The sequence below is a fragment of the Ictidomys tridecemlineatus genome, chromosome 12, assembly GCF_052094955.1.
Source record: "Ictidomys tridecemlineatus isolate mIctTri1 chromosome 12, mIctTri1.hap1, whole genome shotgun sequence".
Taxonomy (NCBI): Eukaryota; Metazoa; Chordata; class Mammalia; order Rodentia; family Sciuridae; genus Ictidomys; species Ictidomys tridecemlineatus.
Genome location: NC_135488.1, coordinates 77193008 through 77214031, shown reverse-complemented (window position 1 = coordinate 77214031; position 21024 = coordinate 77193008). Strand labels below are relative to the sequence as shown.

The 21024-nt window shown below is 34.8% G+C and overlaps 1 protein-coding gene across 4 annotated transcripts in view; it reads right to left on the bottom strand.

Moving 5' to 3' along the window:
• Positions 1–21024, bottom strand: part of Rtn4 (reticulon 4) — a 66682-nt gene that overhangs the window by 1089 nt on the left and 44569 nt on the right. For 3 of the 4 annotated variants that reach the window (XM_005322006.4, XM_078029173.1, XM_005322009.4), the window contains 5 exons: positions 13754–13961; positions 9320–9458; positions 1198–1267; positions 670–716; positions 471–529 (listed from right to left, as the gene is read on the bottom strand). In XM_005322006.4, coding sequence (XP_005322063.1) covers positions 471–529; positions 670–716; positions 1198–1267; positions 9320–9458; positions 13754–13961 — 523 coding nt within the window. Of the gene's footprint in view, positions 1–470; positions 530–669; positions 717–1197; positions 1268–7770; positions 7841–9319; positions 9459–13753; positions 13962–21024 lie in introns of all 4 variants that reach the window. The other variant, XM_040271562.2, reaches the window with a different exon arrangement.

The following is a 21024-nucleotide window of genomic DNA, read 5'->3' as shown; positions in this document are numbered from 1 at the left end:
TTTCAGAAAACTGGTTTTAAAATGCAAACACTGAAGATCACACACATTTGCATATTAAAAAAACAGAGGAACAAAGTTGTACCTCACTCAAGAAGGTCATAGTGCAATTGAGTGCTTCATTAAAGTACAAGTTAACTGGGATAAAGAAGGAAAAAATGGCTATGTTTCCTAAATATTATCATCACTGGGTACTTTTCCCCACAGATAGTTATATATTATTTAGCTTATACAAGAAAGGAAGTTGTAAAGCTGCCAAATTATTACCTATCATTTTTCTATCTTTGCCTCACAGATTAAACAATGCCTAAATAAACCTAGAAAATAATGATGTTAATATCAGGAAAAAATATTTTGCCAACCCTTGTCACTCTGATGGAGATTTGCTACTCACTATGCCTGTAACATGAAAAGATTATAGTATTTTCAAACCAGCACACTTCATCCTTAGAAAAGTTGCGGATTATACTTACTTAGCCATAGCATCTTTAACATTCTTATATGCAAGTCCTAGATAGTGATCTATTTGTGCCTGAAAATGGAAATAAAAAGGATTATTAGAAAATTACCATTGCTGATGTATCTTATTTAAGCATTACTAAGTGCCAACAAAGGCTTTTTATAAAGTTTTGAAGTGAGCTCTGTATTCTTAAGTTACAATTAAGAAATTACCTGATGCCGTTCGTAAATAACAGGAACGCTGAAGAGTGAAATCAGAGCTGTAAAAGGAAATTCAAAACTTTAAAGGAGTAGAACAATTTAGGGTACAAACATTAAACTATCAAACTGGAAACACTCAGGCAGTGTTCCTAATGAACAAACAAATATACAAGATGCATTTAAGGTACCACTCCAGAGGAACAAATTACCTGAGTGAAGCTATAGGAACTATGCCTAGTTTCAATTTCAAATCATATCACACTGTTGTTGTTTTGTTTTTTTGTTTTTTGAAATATAGGAATTCTGGATTAGACTTGTGACTGCACCATCAGGTAAGGCTACACATTTTCTGGTTTACATGGTTAGTTAGGTGGAGCAGTCTTCAGGAACTAAAATAGTATTTCAATAAATATAGTATCTGTTCACCTATTTAAAGATATCACAACCTCAAATTTACATCATCTTTAAGAATATTCTACACTACAATGTCTTAAGCTCTTTGCACTGCAATTTTTTATTCCAATAGTTTTGCAGACTTACCCAAAATCAGTAGTGTCAGACCATTGAACAAGGCACCAACATAGGTAAATACCCACATCAACACTGCAAACTATAAGAAAACAAAAGCCTATTATAAGCATAATTCAAGTAAAGTTTTGTAATTACATTTCCTCAAAAAGCATCTGTCTAAACTGCCTACATACTAGAGGTATAGCACATACTCTAAACACATATATTTCAATGACTCCAAGTCACCAGCCTCAATTCAATAACAATTATCTTTTTGGGGGGTGGTGGTGGGTAGATTTCTGTTCCTCTGAAATCAGAAAACATGCCAAAGATAATCTCTTACCTCCAGCTCTAATATTCATTTACCTCTGAAGTTATTTAGCTTTTGAAAGGGGAAACTGACAAGGCTTAACTATTAAAGTTGGTTTCAAAGTACTAACAAAAGTGCTTGAAGATATATTTTATATAACGTGTATTATAATATATATATACACACACACATCTGATGAGCAATGATGGGACAGGGAGTACTTATCTGGGAAACTAGACTTCAGGTACCAAAAATATTACCTCTAGAATTTTAAGGATCAGGTACTTGTCTGCCCAGTGATGAATGTTTAAGGGCCATAATTAATCCTGGGAAGGAGGACTCCTCATACTTTTATACCTATTAATAAAACTGACCATTATTATTTTAACCACTGGTGCCTTTAACAAATATTAATATATGCTTTACAAATGTACTATTTACTACTTTATAAATTCCTTTAGCCCTCTTACCCTTATGAGATCATTACCATTACCTTAGCAGATGCAGACAATAGAAGACAGATTTAACAACGTGTCTGATGTCAGATTATAGCAACTAGATTCCACTGTCCTGTTCAGGGGCTGATGACTGCAAAAAACTGACCAAACTCTATGTTTAGTACTCCTGGCTTCAAAATCTGAGTTTTTTTTTTAATCATCAAATGAAACAGTTGGGGTTTAAAAGCTTTGCTTCTGAAAAGTAATTTCATTTGGAGACATCCTTTATTTCCTTTCAACTCCATACTCTCTAAATGGTTAGACAAGATTTGAAAGTTTTCTTCCAGTTCTAAAATTTCATGACATCATATAATACAAAGGTTCAATGACATGTTCAAAAATAGCTCTTGAAAACTTATAAGCACAAGTTAGTCTGAATTTTATTAAATACTCATCATCTGCAATTAACTGTGCTTCCTAATACAAAGCATCTGGCAATCACTCTGACCTGTTTAAGTAGGTGACAAACATATCACAATGATGCCACCATCTACATTGATTATTCTGGTGTGCATCTAACACAGTATAAATGAAAAGGAGAATAGTTAGCATTTCCGTTATCTAAACCAGGAATCAGCAGACTTTTTCCATAAAGAGCCAGGCAGTAAAAATTTCAGGTTTTATGGGCATTTTAGGGTCTCTAATTCATATTCTTTGTATTGTTGTTCTTTTAACAACCTCTTAATGGTGGCTCTGAGCCACCATTCTTAGCTCTCAGGCTGTACAAAACTAGATATTGGGCTGAAGAGACACTAGTTTCTAACCTTTGATCTAAAATATTATCTTTCGTAACATATTCATTCATTCATTCAACAAAAGCTGCCTACTATGAGTTGGGTACTGAGCATTAATTAAGGTGTTCAAATCTGAGTGAACACACTTCAGGTTAGGAAGGCCCACTGGATTCTTCTACAAACTGTCAGTTCTACCAAAAGTAACACTTTGATAACCCCTACAAACTGAATTCAACTACTATTTAAGTAAGAAAATCAGGCATTCATCTGTCGACTGAAAATAATAAAAATGCCTCCCTGTTCTTAGATAGCTTCTGAGACAGTAGAAAGGTTTAAAGGACAACTATTCGATAGGGAAAGTTGCTAACAACTTTTTTACCTGGACAAGTTACTATATACCTAGAGAGCTGTTTTCATCCACCACAATCCATTCGTCTAAAGAGAAAAAAAATCACCTTCCACATTTTAGAAGAAATTATTTTAGCAATACAGATAACTTTACCATGACAGAATTCAGATAGGGCTTATTTTTAGCATGTGCATGCTACCAATTTGATCATCACAGTTACTGACACTGACCAGGCTGCACTCCAACTCCACAAGGAGAGAAGCTCAAGACTTCCCACCTAGGTCATCTATAAATGTTATTTGCCATTTTGAGGACACTTGTTAAGAGCCAGGCTATCCAGAGGCAAGAAACAGAGGCAGGCCTCAAAAGTCCTGCAGTCCTTGGGCTGCACAAGGAAAGCTGGATGAGAGAGCATATGTACTGTCCTTATCAAGGAGCACCCACAACCCAGCTCCATAACAAGGGATATCCAAGTGTTCTAGGCCAATGTTGCCAAATTTTCCCATTGTAAGAAAAGAAAACGAGAAATAAACATTTTTATATGCTATCACAGAAGTTGTAAATGTTATAGCTACATTTGGAGAAAATTTAATAACTCTCTCTCTTCCCAAAACAAAAACAATAAGAAAAAGGAGGTCTCAGTTAAGAATTAGCATTCTACCATTTGCATAATTACTGGAACTGTTACATAATAACAAAAGTGACTAACTTTTTTCTAAACATTTTTATAAGATAGTTGATGTGTTTTATATGCATTGGTCAGTTATCATAATTAACCCAAACATTAAATAGTGTTATCTTTCTAGAAGAGACAAGGTAGAAAGATTAAGAAAGTTGTTAGCTAGGGCTGGGATTGTGACTCAGCGGTAGAGCGCTGGATTCTGAGCACCACATAAAAATAAAGGCATTGTGTTGTGTCCATCTACACCCAAAAAATAAAAAATAAAAAAAGTTGTTAGCTAGGTCATAGTGATCTCAGTGATCTCCAGTATATCCAATTCCAGAACCTGCTGTTCTATAAGTCACCTACAGAGTAACCAGTTATTAGTGAGAATCCATAACAAATGTACATAGTACCATAATGAGGCAGGAAAAAAAAATTCAATGAACACAAACTTTTTTCAGTTGTAGATAAACATAATACCTTTATTTTATGTGGTGTGAGGACAAACCCAGTGCTTCGTGTGCGAGGCAAGCACTCCCCTGAATCACCACCTCAACACCAATAAACACAACTTTAAAGAAGCATGGAGCTGGTGCGATGACACACACTTGTAATCCCAGTGACTTGGAAGGCTGAGGCAAGAGGATTGTGAGTTCAAAGCCAGCCTCAGCAACAGCGAGATGCTGATAAGCAACTCAGTGGAGACCCTGTTTTTAAATAAAATACAAAATAGGGCTGGGGATGTGGTTGAGTGCCCCTGAGTTCAATCCCTGGTAGCAAAAAAAAAAAAAAAAAAATTTTGAACAATCGACTCTAGGCCATTCTATTGCAAATACTTTGCAGCATTATGGCCAAAATAAGCATTAACTGGAAGTCAAAGCTCACCTCTCCTTTGGGCAGAGGTGAAATATGCAAAGATGAAGATCTAAGAAATAAGAAACACTGAAAAAGGGCAAGGACAGCTGTGTCTTATTTGCCTTTCTTCTGTGGGAGTAAAGTAATTAACTATGTATCACACAAATGATTAAGAGGTCTGCAAAGTTATGATGTCTCAAATGGGGGGAGAGGGAATTTTTAAAGAAAATGGAGAAAGGCGATGTTAATAATTTCAGATATTACTTTGGCAATTCTGACAATTTCGAAACTTTCTTCATTCTTAAACACTAAAAATTATTTGGCCTTTTATGAAACTTCAGACTTATTCATTAGTATTTGTCTCTACATTGGCAGTGTATTTCCCTTTTAATTTTTCTGTGAGTCAAAGAAATCTCACAGAAAATTGTCAAAATGTGTACCTTAACAGCAGCATAAATGCCCAAGGGCTAGATTTTAACATTCTTTTGGGTCAACTATTTCTGGAGCTCAGGCCTTTTACTTGCTTTCAGATTGAAGATTATATCCTAGAACACTACAATTGCATATCAGTCAGCTACAGCTAGAAATTTTCATACAATTTTAACAAAAATTTTTCATTGAAAGGTATAGTCTTTAAGCCACATTACAGAAACATAAGAACCTGTGCAGAAAATATCTAGTCTTGGTTTATTGTAAAACTATTAGATGACTTCTTGGAATTTGGGCTTTCAAATAAAGCATGTAACTTCCCTCAATTGGCCCCAAAGCAGAGCCCAGTAAAGACTTATCATCATTTTAAAATGGGGGTTGGTTGGGGGAATAATCCAGTTTTAGAGCTATTGCCAAAACAGTGATTCTCCAGGCAGTACACTTAGAGAAAATCAGTTTCAAGGAATGGGACCCTCTGCCCTGCCATTTTCCCATTTATTTTTTAATTTTATAAGTCCCCAGGTGATTCCAACGTGCAGCCAAGACTAAGAACCATTGTTTTAAATAGATTCCTTATCAAAGATTCTGACACAGATTAATCACAGGAAATGGATTAAACTTAAGTAGGTGGTTTAAATTTGTTCCAACTATCATACCATTTAAATCTCACAAAATCTGACAAATATCACTAGATCAAAAAGTTATCCAATCTCTTTCCAACTTCTCACAGACTGACTATATACATTAGACTCTGGGATGGGAACACATGCACAGCTCTCTCAACTTATTACTGAAGGACATTTCTCCTTGTCCCTTCAATATTCATTTCCATCAACTTTATGAGAGGCAATTAATGGAACATACCCACTTTAAGAAATACAACTTTTAAAACAAATTCTGGGGTAGGGTCAAAACATTTAGCTGCAGTAAAATTTTATACTATTAAATGTTTGAACTAAGTTCTACTGAACTGAAGAATAGATATTTTGCCAGTGATTTTTCCTATACTGTCCAACTAGAAAATGTATTGATGCTCAACCTCTGGACACTCAAAATCTTTTCTAGGACTTCGAAGATTGTAGCTAATTTCAAGGGGTAAAACAAATGGAACTATCACACAATTTTAAAGAAGAAATCTACAGAACACATTTTTATGTACTCAATGTCAACCACCAAGAAACCTGTTCCCAAGCACCGTAATGCCTACAAATTAATGTCAGGTCTTAGAACTGATGAGCCTGCAATTACTTCTTTGATCACACTTAAAAGAACAGCCTCTTCCCTCATATTGCTGGGGAGAGAAAGTATGAAAAAGTCTCACATGCTAGTAAGAATTTAATTTCTGAGCAAGATTTCAAACAGAAATTGTAACTGTGACCCAGAATCTAAAAATGTAGGTCATATAAATTTGAGGGAGCCAAAATGTCTTGCATTTATCAAGGCAATGAGTTAGAGAAATTGCTTTCAAATTTTTGTTTAAAAGCTATTATTTTATCTAAGCCACAGGGCTTGATACAATATATATTTTCTAAATAAAATTTCCACTATATTTTCTAGAAATACTATTCACATACAAAAACAGTAGCAAGAAAAGGTTTAAATAAATTCTTGTGTAGTAGAATTACAAAATCATCAAGGAAGTCCCTTTGTGCACTTAAATTACCATTGTCTTTGCATGGTGAGAAAGAAACAGATACCCCACCTTATACTTTTATCTCAACAGATTGAGACCTAATGCCAGGTTAACTTTATGTGCTAACATAATAAACCAACTATTATTGAGTTCTAAATGAATCACTTTCTGGGTAAGTCATCAAGCAACTTTCCTTGAGCTCTTGTCTTGCCAAAAAACATAATTTTCTTATTTTCTCTTTTCAAAAAAAAATTAGCAAAGTACAATTCATGTAAATCTTTTTTCTTCAATTAAAAAAACAAAGAATGCTTTAGAAATATACAAAAATAAGACTTTCAGAAAATAAATGTCATTTTAAATTAGCAATGTCATTCAATACACCCAATGCAAGACTTTATCAACTTCAGTGTTTAGTTGTTGTGTTTTCCCCCCAGTACTTGGGATTGTACCCAGAAGCAGTGTACTGTAAGGTACACACCCAACCCTTTAAACCTCTCCCCGCCTACCCCCACCCCAAGAAAGGGTCTTGCTAAATTTGCTAAGCTATCATAGAACGTGCAATCCTCCTGAGCCTTGGCCTACTAGGGTAAACTGGGATTACAACTATACCCACCACACCTGGAAATAATTGCTTTTTTAAAAAAAAGACAATTTTCAAAAGAAATTTTAAAATTATATTTAACAACAAAAAAGAAACTACCCCATGCAGTTTACTCATGAAACTTCCTCATATTCTATTTTCAAATATCTTTAAAAACAGATTTAAAAGTCTTTGTAAGCGTCTAAATCAGCCTTCCTCTACCATTTTCTCATTTCCCCTTCCCTTTGACAAATATTCCCATGCCTATATAACTGTCTACAGATAGGACTGTGTAATAGATGACAATACACTTTCTCCGAAAGATCAAGTAAGTTTTCTTTTGACTAAAGACACATGGAAACTTTACTCTCAAATTTATAAAAACTGGAATATATAAAATTCATTTTCTGATCAATTTATTTACTTGGTTTTTAAATAGTGTTCTTCCAAGAATGCCTCTCCCCTCAAGAAAAACACTAAATTACAGACATATAGCGGCATTTACTAACTGTATTGGGCAAACAAGGCCTATAAAGACAATGGCTATGTCACCTCTCTCATGCTTCATGATGACATTGTTTGAAGTCACCTTTCCCCAACCAAATTCAGAGATGGACCTCTGCTGTTTAAGAAGAAACACTGTTATAAACAGCAGAACTTTAATCAATTCCTACCCACAAACTCTCCACCTTAAACTGCACCAGTACCTCCTCAATGATTTTTTACCCACGTTCTAACCCAACAGTTAAACCATCTACAGCAAATATCACTTTGATAGGCATCAATTTCTTCTAGACTAAGTATACGAAGTTTCATTGTATTTAACTCCAAAATATTTTAATTCTGTTTTGAAACTAATTAATCACACATGGTAAATGACATACTGTCATCTTTTTATTTACAGACTGACATCAGATCATTTTAAAACATTACTAAATGCAACCATTCTAAACAAAAGAGACAATGTGTGATAAAAGAAAACCAAGTAATTTACTGTTGATATCATTAGTTACTTAGGTTTCAAGTCTAAAATAAGAGAAGCACACAGCTAAAAATAATGTATAATCTACAAGTTTATGAAAGCTAAAATGTTTATTTAAAAAAGAAAAGCACATTTAAGCATTTGAAACTATCCTGAACACTTCAGAAATTGTTCTGAATCTAAAGCCCCAATCCTACCGGTCCAGCATTATGAATTGCAGGGTAAAACTGTAAACTAGAGCATTTCTCTTGAAAATAAAAGAATTAGCAGCATACAACATTTCTACTCAGGCTTAGATCAAAAAGGATTTAGTCTGTTTTAAGCTGAGTTATTGGCACACAGCACACAAACCACAAATGACATGTTCTATGTGAAGGAAAAATTAATAGTTTCAGTACTTGGGGGGTTCAAGTTATATGATTGTGGTTTAATTGTTTCAAGTAAAGTCATAACTTTGGGAAAGTTTATTTGTAAGATGAGATTCTTAACATGCTATGTAGCAAGATCCAATAACTAAAGACAAATTTCCAGCAATTCAACCAAAATTAGCTGAGGCATAATAGAACATTAAATATTTTCCAGAATAAACACTTGAAGAGACAGTTCAAGATATGAAGTACCTTATGTGCATGTATAAATCCCATAAAAACTAAAAGACTAGGTACTAAACTTTTTAAAATCTAATACAATCAATCTTTTAAAATACTTTTAATTGTAGATGGACACAATACCTTTTTTATTTTATTTATTTTTATTTATTTATTTTTTTAATGTGATGCCAAGGATCGATTGAACCCAGTGCCTCACACATGCTAAGCAAATGCTCAACCACTAAGCCACAACCCTGGCCCCTAAACAATCTTTATTTTTAATCAAAATCCAACTTTTTCCCCCCACTCTTAATTCATATAATTTCCCAAACTATGAAGTTATTTGAAAAATAAATAGCACATTCTTCCACTCAAAACGTGATTAGATACTACATTCTAAAACATAAGTTCACACTAATGTGATTTCATTATATCTGAATCATTTATTTTAATACAGAAAAACAATTTTATACTCAATTCTTGATATTAAATTTTGGTATGTCAAAAATGAAAAGCAAAATAAATTTACCTTTAGAGAATCAACTAAATCATCAACTAAGAAGAGGCGTCTAAGTTCTTTTATCGTGCAGTTCACATGACCAAGAGCAGAATTACTGTATTTCTGAATCAATTCCTCAGATATAGCAACATCAGATTCCAAATAAGCCCTAGAAAGCAAAACACACAATTGTCACTGGAGGGATTTGTCTTCAATATCAATAGCAATTATATGTCTGTAAAAGAAGATTAATAAAATATCCTACTAGACTTGGAGGTCATGTATATCTATAATCACAGATAGGGAGGAGAACCAAAAATTTGAGGCATGTGCAAGGTCTTGGTTCAAAAATAAGCTACCTGACCAAAATACAGAAAGACAGTACTCTCCATGTACCACCCCCTCCCCCCAAAAAGCCTATTGTTTGCACATTAAGCATAATATACATACACTATCAGACCAATCTGAGCTTGAATCAAGCTCTGCCACTTATTTGGCTATGTAACTTTAGTGTTTATTTGATCTTCCCAAACTTTACATTTAAAAATGAGATTGTCATGATGAAGATTCAATGAATAAAAATGCTTAACACAATTGAGCACAAAGAGTAACTCAGTAAATGGTACTTATTAGTATGGGTTTGATTTTTTTTTTTTTTTTTTTTTGGTGGTGGTGCTGGTGATTGAACCCAGGGCCTTGTACATGCAAAGCAAGCACTTTACCAACTGAGCTATATCCCTAGCCCCTGGGTTTGATTTTTAAAAACTGAATATCATTTTGTCAACAAATTTTCCTATCAAAGATCCTATTCGTTTCCAAATTCTACATTCTCTTGGCCTATTCTTTATGGGAAACTCCTAAATGTTAAGTACCAGATTGTAAAATGGCTGCTAAAGTATAGTAGCAATCCCAGTTTAAATATTTACTGTCCATCTAACTGCCCTAATTTATACCAATAGGGCTGGAATTATTAAATTCAAGAAGACCACTATAAGCAAGGCATGGTGACACACGCCTGTAATCCCAGTGACTCGGGAAACTGAGGCAGGAGAATTCCAAGTTCAAATCCAGCCTCAGCAATTTAGAAAATCCCTGAGCAACTCAGCAAAATCCTATTTCTAATAAAATATAAATAAAACTCCTGGGTTCAATCCTTGGTACCCAAAAAAAAAAAAAGGCAACTACATCTCTAAGAAGTAGGAGGAGTCAAGTCTACAGGAATGCAAGAAACTGTTTCGTTAGCTATATTTCAAAGAAGCCTTTTTATCTTGGATAAGTGGAACCCAATCAGAAGTGCTAGATGTTTCTTCCTATCTGTTGGATGCAGTTCCATATCTAGTCCCTCCTTATCACTTCCCCACCATCTGGGAAGCCAATTGTTTACAACTGGAAATAATAGTTCTTGTCCCATAGTTTCATTTCTGCAATATGCCTAAATATGTCTCCTTGTTTTTATTTATAGTGTCATCACTCTATTAACAAACTGAAATACTCTTATCAGTATCCAAACCAGTCTCCGAGTGGTCTCCAGCCTAATCTTTATTATCAGCCCAGCCAGATTAGCCTTATTTGAGCAAGCTATCCAAAGAGTGCTGTTTCAGTAGGAGTTTAGGATACTTGCTACAACCTTGCTACATAAACTTGCAAAAGGCACTTAACTTCACTGGATCAGATTCAAACTCAGGAAATTAGGAGTAGACCTTTCTAGGTTCCTTCAGGCTCAAACATTCTGTGATTATATGGCTCTAACATTTCAGTCAAAGAGCCAACATTGTCTTTCCAAACTCTCTTCCCACTACACTATGTGTTGCAACCAATATACTAAATATGTTTTAACCTTAATGTCTTTGGGTTATCGTGCTGTTTTCCCAATCCAGGATGCTTATCCAGTTAGACAGACTCATCTCATATCCCAGCAAACAGGAAGCCTCATCTAATACTTGATTCCATAAGACCTGTGTACCCTGAACAAGTCCTTCTTCTGTATTAGTCCTACCTGTATCTACTATAACCATCCCTGAATTATAGACATGCATATATTTGCATATTTTTCCTACTAGCATATAAACTGTTGAGTACAGTTTAAAAATGACTTTTTACTAGTACAATGGTTTGGAACAGCGTTAAACCATTGATATTTATTAATAATCAAGTTAAAATTCTCAAAAAGTCATATCAATCTTTAAACTACCAGTAATTTATACATTTTTGTGCAATACAGAAAATTGGCTGATATAACCTTGGCTGGATTACTGCTTCTTTGTACCAATGCTGCTAGTTCTTGCTAAAAACAAGCTACCTAACCAAAACAGTACTGTCCATCAATGCATCTTGCATTTACATTAGTTTAACTGGCATTTGTGGGATTACACCCAGGGGTGCTTAACCACTAAGCCACATCCCTGGCCCCTTTTTAATTTTGAGAAAGGGTCTCACTAACTTGTTTATGGTCTCTCTAAGGTGTTGAGGCTGGCCTTAAACTTGTGATCCTCCTGCCTCAGCCTTCCAACTCACTGGGATTACGAGTGTGCCACCATGCCCAGCACCAAAATAGTTTTTAAATGCTCAAAACCTATTTAAAAAAAAATCTTGTCCAGGTATAAAACAATTAAAAGAACATTTCAAAGCCACGGTTAATACATTAAAAAAGGAATTCTCAGGTCTTTTTGGGTCAAGATTAGGGAAATCTTCAAAGAACTGGGTCTTAAATCAGAATCAAATAAAAAAGTATGATACAGTGGAACACTGGGGAATATAGAATGACAACATGAGGGCTGAGGTTGTGGCTTAGTGGCAGAGCACTTGCCTTGTATATGTGAGGCACAAGGTTTGATCCTCAGTACCACATAAAGATAAATATACTGTGCCCATGTAAAACTAAAAAAAAAAAAATTTAAAAAAAAGTGACAACACAAAAATGGGCACAAAAACCCAGAAGGGATAAATGTAACAAAGATATCTGAAGTTCAGCATATAGTGAAGGTAAGAGTCCTGTGCCTAAAAACATGATAAAAGCAGTATTTTCAAAAAATTAACCTAACAACATCCCTAAGAGTTAAAATAATCTGAGCTAATCAGAAGTGCATCTGTTAGATGAATCTAACCAGAGGTAGGCAGATCTTCTGTAAAGGGCCAACAGTATTTTAGGCCTTGTACTCCATATGTGTCTCTATCACAACTACTGAAACTCTGCTATTTCAGTTTGAATGAAACCAACTAAATAAATGAACAATGGTGGTGTAACAATAAAACTTTTATAAAATTAGCCCACAGACTGGATTTGGACATGGCTATGGTTTTCAGACTCCTGTTTTGAACTAAGGGAGTAGCAGGAAATGAAAAATTTAGTAATCTTCCTTACATGAGACAAAAACAAAGATAATATCAAAACTGGGATCTTAAAAACCAGAATGATAGTGGTGTTGCTGATACAGGTTAACAACTTTGAAGAAAAAAATTTAAAGACACATGAGTTAATAGTTATAAAAGGGGTACTTTGGGATTGATTGCTAATAAATATGAAGTTTCTTTTTAGGGTGATGAATATGTTCTGGAATTAGATGGTGATTATACAACTCCAAATACATTAAAAACCACCACTGAGGCCTGGGGATGTAGTTCAATGGCAAAACTCTTGCCTAGCATTCACAAGGCCATCGGTTCAATCCCTAGTACCAAAATAAAATAAGAATTAACACCACTGAAGTTTATAATACCTGAGTTGTATCTCAACTTAAAAAGTGAGTAAAAATGTGGAGTATCAACTGAGAACATAATACTCGAGTCACGAAGTGTTTCAAGGGCAGGAGTTGTGGCTCAGAGGTAGAGTGCTCGCCTACCATGCATGAGGCACTGGGTTCGAACCTGTGTCCACCTATATCTAAAAAATAAATATTTTTTTTTTAAAAAAAGAAGTGTTTCAATAGTAACTAGATATATAATGTTAGGTTGGATTTGTGAAAATAAGGGCATAAGATTAATAGTTGATACCAACAAGGAGATGCTGAAAAAAGAAACTCTCCAAAAAATAAAAATAAGTAATGCCTTGGGGAATGAGGAGAAGAAACCAAATAGAGAAGGAATGGTTAGAAAAGATATGGCTATGAAAGGGTAAGCAAAGGTTATGAAAAATAAGTATTATATCAGAGTATAAAAAATAGCAATAAAGAAAATATAACCCTTCCACGATAATCATGTTAAAGGATACACTTTCCATTAAAGTAGACTTCCTAACAAGTAGAGTTTTTAGCTAATCATGCTTACACAAAGTCTTTTTCACCATAAGTCTTTCAATGTAACCTTTAGGAAATCTCAAAAAAACAAGTGCTTTTAGAGTATGCGATTACCTTTAAACAGTAAAGAACACACATGTCTGGAATCTACAGCTGGTAGTAGACTAAAGTATTAATATTGATCCTATTTACATAGTTGACAACGTATGCCTCATTTTTCCAGACATCTCACCTGAATGGGTGGCCTTCATCTGATTTCTGGATAGCTTGGATCACACCCTTATATATCCTAAAGCTGATAGTCACAGAGAGCAGGGCCAAGGCAATGTAGGCTGTTACACTCACAATGCTGAATACTGTCAATGAAAGCAGCAGGAATAAGCTGGCACCAAACACTACTCCAGTCTTCTTAATGTCTCTCCAGTAGAGGAGGTCAACAACTAAAATGGAAAAAGAAATTTTAAATGAGAACATTATTTTATCCATTTGGATTTTGCACATTTATATTAATTCTACCTACAAAAATATACAAAAGGCGCTGAGTATGGTGGTACACACCTGTAAACCCAGCAGCTCGGGATTAAGCAACTCAGTGAGACCCTGTCTCTAAATAAAATACAAAATAGGGCTGAGTGCCCTTGAGTTCAATCCTTGGTACTGTACCCTCTTCCAAAAAAGATTTCAAATGTATGAGGTCCAGCAGACTTCTTATGCAAAATAAGAGGTTACTTATAATCATTCTGAGGTCGTCTTCTTCATACAAGCATGATATATATTCAAGTAATAGAAAAATGCTAAGAAGTACTAAAATGAGAAATTTCAGTGATACAAAAATGTAGAATCACTAATTCAAAAAATGTTGAGAAACTGAATGAAACTGAACCCTTATTTAAATCTACTCATCTGAGATCTACAGCTCTTCTTTTATGATCCCTCTTTGAGAACCTTAAAATTATAACTCAATCTATCATTAACAAAGTTTCCTATAGAGCAAAAGAAGGGGAAACCACCTTTAGATACCTAAAAAGCTACTTTTTTTTTTTTTAGAATGGCATAAAAATTTTGGAGTCAAAGAAAACCTACATTTGTTAACACTGTTATACAATGTTTATTAATAGTAAGGAGTCAGACAAAGCCTAACTTAGCAAGTCATCTCTTGGACCATGGTCACAGGCCCACTATTAGGATCAAATAACTGTATGCTTGTGGTCTCTAGATCCGGTTAGCTCAACCCAAGGATAATTCTGCACTGTGCAACAGACTCTTGAATTCACAGGCTAATGAAACCATCCCCCTCTGGATTGTAACTAGAAGAAAATATTTTTTCTGATTTATTATCTTTATGATTACACACAATAGTGGGATTCACTGTGACATTCATACATGCACATAACAATTTGATCAATTAGCATTTTTACAGTAAAATGAATTCAGATACACTTGAGTGCAATTTTTAATACCTGTTAATTTTAAAATGAAAGGGGTAACATTAAAAACAAACACATTTTTAGGGACTGCTTTGGCTTTGATCCCTAGGTATCCCAGGTATATATGGCTTCCCTTTACTCTTAAGAGTACTTTTGGTGGACACAACATCTTTATTTTATTTTTTTATGTGGTGCTGAGGATATAACCCAGCACCCCGCGCATGCCAGGGTGAGCGCACTACCACTTGAGCCACATCCCCAGCACTACTGTTAAGAGTAGTTTTGTAGAGAAAACTATTTATGTGAACTATAAAATATTGGATTATCATTACAAAGTCCTTAATTCCTGTGAGTATACACCACAAGTACTGATTTCAGATATTTTAATTGGGGCTGGAGGTGTAGCTCAGTGGTAGAAAGCATTCCTACCATGTGTAGGACCCTGGGTATTTTAAGTGTCCATCACTCTGTTTTAGCACAGAGCAGCAGTTTATAACATTAAAAAATAAAAGTTTCAGACTTTTGATTTTAAGCCTTCCTCAACTGGTTTGTAACTGACCCTGCCTAAAACATCTACTTCAGTTTTGATGTATGCAACTAGTTTTTCCTATTGTACCAATACAATAGCATGTCCAAGACTGACCAGAACTTGAAGTAGTCTATGTTGTCAAAATGACATTATGAATAATAAAAAGGTAATAGCAATGTTAATTCTTTCCTAAAATTCAGCAAACACTGAGGTGATACTGTTCAAGAAACTCAACTAACTAGAATAAGTTAGAAAACCTGACAATGGGAAAATGGACTTTTCTTAAAGGCCTATCCAACTCTAGAATGGTACAAGCCTGGAAAAGATGGTAAGATATGTAAAAACAAGTCAATAAAGGCATAATAAAACAAAGAACTGCATTGTGATGAGAACTTAGGAACAGAAAAAACTGGAAGAAATTTTAAAACACTGAAATAAAGAGAAACTCAGCTGGTCTTTAAAAATGCAGAGGGATCTAGGAAACCTGAAGGGACAGGGCTAATTTATGCCAGCAGTGGTTCTGATAATTATTATCATTTTTTTCCCCTAGCACTGTTAAAGAGGCTGTCTTACCAAGAGGGCCCTTGGTAAGATAATTCTTGCTGGACATGGTGACACATGCCTATAATTCCAGCAGCTTGAGAGCTAAAGACAGAAGGACCAAAAATTTGAGGCCAGCTTCAATAACTCAGTGAGATCCTGTCTCAAAATAAATAAAAGGACTAGGGGTAGTAGCTTAGATGTACAGTGTCCCTGGATTCAATCCCCAGTACCAAAAGTAAATATTTTTTTAAAAAAAGGAATCAGGGATATAGCTCAGTGGTAAAGTATCCCTGGCTTCAATCCCCTGTACCCCAACCCAAAAGATCATTCTTGGCTATGAAGGTCTCCAGAAATGCCATAATCGTGGTTTGTGCGTAACAAACACAGAATTTAGGTTCAAGAGCTGGATCTCCTGGACTCCAACAGCGGCTTCATAACCTTACGCAAGTCACTAAAGCCCTCTATACCTGAGTCTCTTTAACCTTAAAAAAAAAAAATAGTGTATAAAAATAGAAACGATGGGCAGGGATTGTGGCTCAGTGGTACAGCATTTGCCCGGCATGCGTGAGGCCCTGGGTTCAATCCCCAGCACTGCCAAAAATAAATACATAAATAAATAAAATGATCTCACTGAGGTGTGATTTAGTTAGATAGTGAATTTTTTCATTAATAATATAAAGCACTTAATGTAGGTCATCAGCATACAATAAATTCTTAATGTCAGGGCTGTTATTTGTTGTTATTGGTATCACCATAATCACTATCACTTTTCTCATCTAGGTAATTTAAATAGTAAGTGCATTAAATTTTTTTTTCAAATTTAGGATTAACTTCTAAGTTAATGATCTTCTGTGTTACACTGTAACCACAGACAAAAGAATTTTAAAACTTACATCTAAGCTTTCACTATTACTGGGTACATAAAAGTTGACAGCCTAAATGAATCAGCAGGTAAGGCATACCTCAAATCTATTTCAATTTGAACAAATGCCACTTTATAAAAACGGTACTCGAAGTGCTCAAAAATATTCATTAATCTTCAGAATCATTATTGATGAGAACCTAAAACAAATGCAGATGTATTCACTATTCCTGATCATTGTTTTAAAAAATGATTATGAAATCACTGGCTTCAGACCATTAATTATGTCTAACCAGAGACTATTAATGGCTAACCAGAGACTATTCAAAGAGGCTTGAAGACTAGATAAGAATTAGTTATCTAATCTGTGCATTCTATAAATGAACACAGAAGGAGAAAAAAAAAATCAGTACTGTGATTCTAGAGACTCACATAGGCATCTAGGAAACCTAAAGAAACAGGGCTAGTAAGCTTACATCCTAGTAAGCTCTGCAATCATGTAGCTTTGGTAAGATTCCTCCCCTCCTGGATTTCAGTTTAATAATTCATAAAAGACATTAGTCATCTAATTTCTCTTTTCCCTTCAGAAACTAACATGAATCATAGCACAAAGACATACCTCAGTTCTACATTCCAATTCCTCTCAATGGATCCAGATCAAGGAGGTTTTATCACTAGTATTCATCTGTATCAAACATAATTTTAGCTTAGATGTAAAATAATCCCCTTTAGGGCTGAGGTTGTGGCTCAGTGGTAGAATGCTTGCCTACCAAGTGTGAAGCACTGGGTTCAATTCTCAGCACCACATATAAATGAATTAAAAAAAAGGTCCATCAACATCTTAAAGTTTTGTTTTGTTTTTTTTTAAATAATCCCCTTTAATCTCCTTTATAGATCTAGATTTTGGGAAAGAGAGAGGTGTAAACACTTTTATTCATACTAGTCTCTTTTGAGCAGAGCCTTTCTAAAAATACTTTAAATGCCCAATACAAATTCTTGTAATTTTGCAAGCAACTATAAAACTATATCATTATTGTAAATGTATGAGGTTTTTTTTTTTAATTCTGAAAAGCATTTTAAGCCTGATGGATGCTTTAGACATGTTCTCTAGATTGCTAATCTACATTCTCCAATCTCCACACCTTCATTTCCTAAATCAACCTTTTATTGAATATATACATAATGCCAAACACTGTAACCTATTTGTTTCAATTCTCAAAACAGAAGGAAAGGTAGCCTTTCAGACAAGTGAAACCCAGTTTTTACATGACTGGGCCCAAATAACATTTATTAAGTGGTAGAGCACTTACTAATGGAACAAGAACCCAGATTTTCTACTGATAAACTCATTCACCATGTATGCTACCAAACTGAAGGCTCAGCATACCGAAGTTCTTCAAAATGCTACATATGTGTTTGCTTAATGAATAGGGACAGTATAAGTATATAATTACTTGTGAGATGAATCACAAAGGTGAAGAACAAAGTCTAAGTGAAATTAGACTTAATTAATAAGGTACATATAAATTTTAATGTGAATGTTAACCTTTAGTTAATCTCAGAGTTCTACTCCAATGTATTTAAAGGTACTTTCCCACAGTATAAAAATATAATCAAGTTGTTAGACATGTCTTTTAAAATCCATGTGAATTTGACTGAATAATTAGATAAATCTATGCAATGCAATTATAGAAAGTAACAAAGATCTACATTACCACAAAAAGATGCGTACAAATGATATAGGAAAACAGAATGTTACCAAAAGACTCATATAGTACAATCCCACTTCAAAAATTAAACACTTCTATCTATGAAGCCTGAAAGGATATCTATTAAACGATGCTTTTACCTCTAAGTAATGGGATTTTCGGTTTTACTTGTTTCTTTATTCTTTTCTATGCTACCCGAAATTGTTCCACTCCAATGGCAAGTATAAATTACAATCATACACTGAAAAAAAAAATCTCCCCTCCTCTTTCTATACCAGTAATAGTATATATACTTCAAAATTCTTGTAACACAAGTGCAGTTTACCCAGGAAGCCTTTTTATTGGAAAGAGAGTGCACTGTCTGCTAGATTGATCAATATATGGGTCCAGTTTATAGTTAGAATTTTTAGGAGCATCTAAGTTAAAAAGTCTGATGTTTTGGATTGAATTAAGTCAATTTCCCCAAAGCTGAGAGCAATCAGTGATCACAGTCTAAAATAAATTTAACTACATGAAAATGTAATAAATCCTCGCCTATAACACCTTTCCTTTCCTCCTGTTACATAGTTCCTAGGAATAAGGTGTTTTTAATAAATGCAGAAATTCTGAAAATCATACAACATTCTAGGCAGATACCATTACAGAAATGTTGAAATAAGCCCTAAAAATGCTGTTAGTGGAGCCATCAGGCTCTTAGAGCACTGAGAAGTAAGACAATAAGGCAATGAGTGTCACACAGAAGAAAAAAAAATGCATATATTCTAGAGGGGAAGAATATATATCTGAGGGGAAACTTAACACTACTACCTACTACCTAAACCTAACCTACTACCAAAGGCACTGTGAAAAATATAGGAGGATTTTAAGTTTGTTTTGTAAAAGAATTTAAGAGACTGTTACTAAGCTGCAAGAATGAAAAAATATTAAGATTTTAGCCAACTGGGTTGTCTTGACACTTGCCAACAATATTGCTATTTACAGCCATACCAAAAGAGCTATAGATTCAATGCAGTTCCTACTAAAATTCCAGTGACATTCTTTATAGAAATAGAAAGAGCAGTCTTGAAATTCATATGGAAAAATAAGAGACCTAGGATGGCCAAAGCAATCCTCAGAAAGAAAAGTAAAGCAGGAGGCACCACAATACCAGACCTTAAATTATACTACAGAGCTATAGCAACAAAATGGCATGATTTTAGCACCAAAACAGACATGAAGACCAATGGTTCAGAACAGAAGAGAAACTCACATGAATACAGTTTTCTCATACTAGACAAAGGCACCATAAACATACTTGGAGAAAAAATACAGCCTCTTCAAAAAATGGTGCTGGGAAAACTGGAAATCCACATATAGCAAAATGAAATTAGACCCCTCTCTCTCACCCTGCACAAAACTCAAAAGTGGATCAAGGGACCAGGTTGTGGTGGCACAAGTCTGTAATCCCAGAAGCTCAGGAGGCTGAGGCTGGAGGATTCTGAGTTCGAAGCCACCTTCAGCAATGGTGAGGTGCTAAGCAACTTAGTGAGACCCTGTCTTTAAATAAAATACAAAATAGGGCTGGGGATGTAGCTCAGTGGCTGAGTGCTCCCAGAGTTCAATCGCTGGTGCCAAAAAAAAAAAAAAAAAAAGTGGGGGAGGGGATTAAGGACCTCGGCATTAGACCAGAGACCCCAATCTCCATCATGTTGGCTTAGGAACAGAATTCTTCAATAAGCCTTCCAAAGCTTGAGAAGTAAAAATCAAGAAAAAAATAAATGGAGGGCTAGGATTGTAGCTCAGTGGTAGAGCACTTGCTTAGTATGTTTGTAAGGCACTGGGTTTGATCCTCAGCACCACATACAAATAAATAAATAAAGGTACTGTGTCCATCTACAACTAAAAAAATTAAGAAATCAATAAATTGTATGGTGTCAAACTAAAAAACTTCTTCACAGCACAGGAAACAATCTAGAACATGAAGGGAGAACCTACAGAATAGGGGGAAATCTTTGCCACCTGAACCTCAGATAAGAGCATTAATCTTCAGGATATACAGGGGACGCAACACACACACTCACACACACACACACACACACCAAAAAAAAAACAAGTCAATAAATGGGCTAAGGAACTGAACAGACACTTCACAGAAGAAGAAATACAATCAGTCAACAAATGTATGAAAAATGTTCATCACTAGCAATTCAAGAAATGCAAAATAAAACTACACTGATATTTCATCTCACTCTAGTCAGAATGGTAAAACTATAAAAAATACAAGTTAACAATAAGTGTTGGCAAGGATGTAGGGAATAAGGTATATACATTGCTGGTGGGATTGCAAGTTGGTGCAACCACTCTGGAAAGCAGTATGGAGAGTCCTCAGAAAACTTGTAATAGAAACATCATTTGATCCAGTTATCCCACTCCTCAGCATATACCCAAAGGACT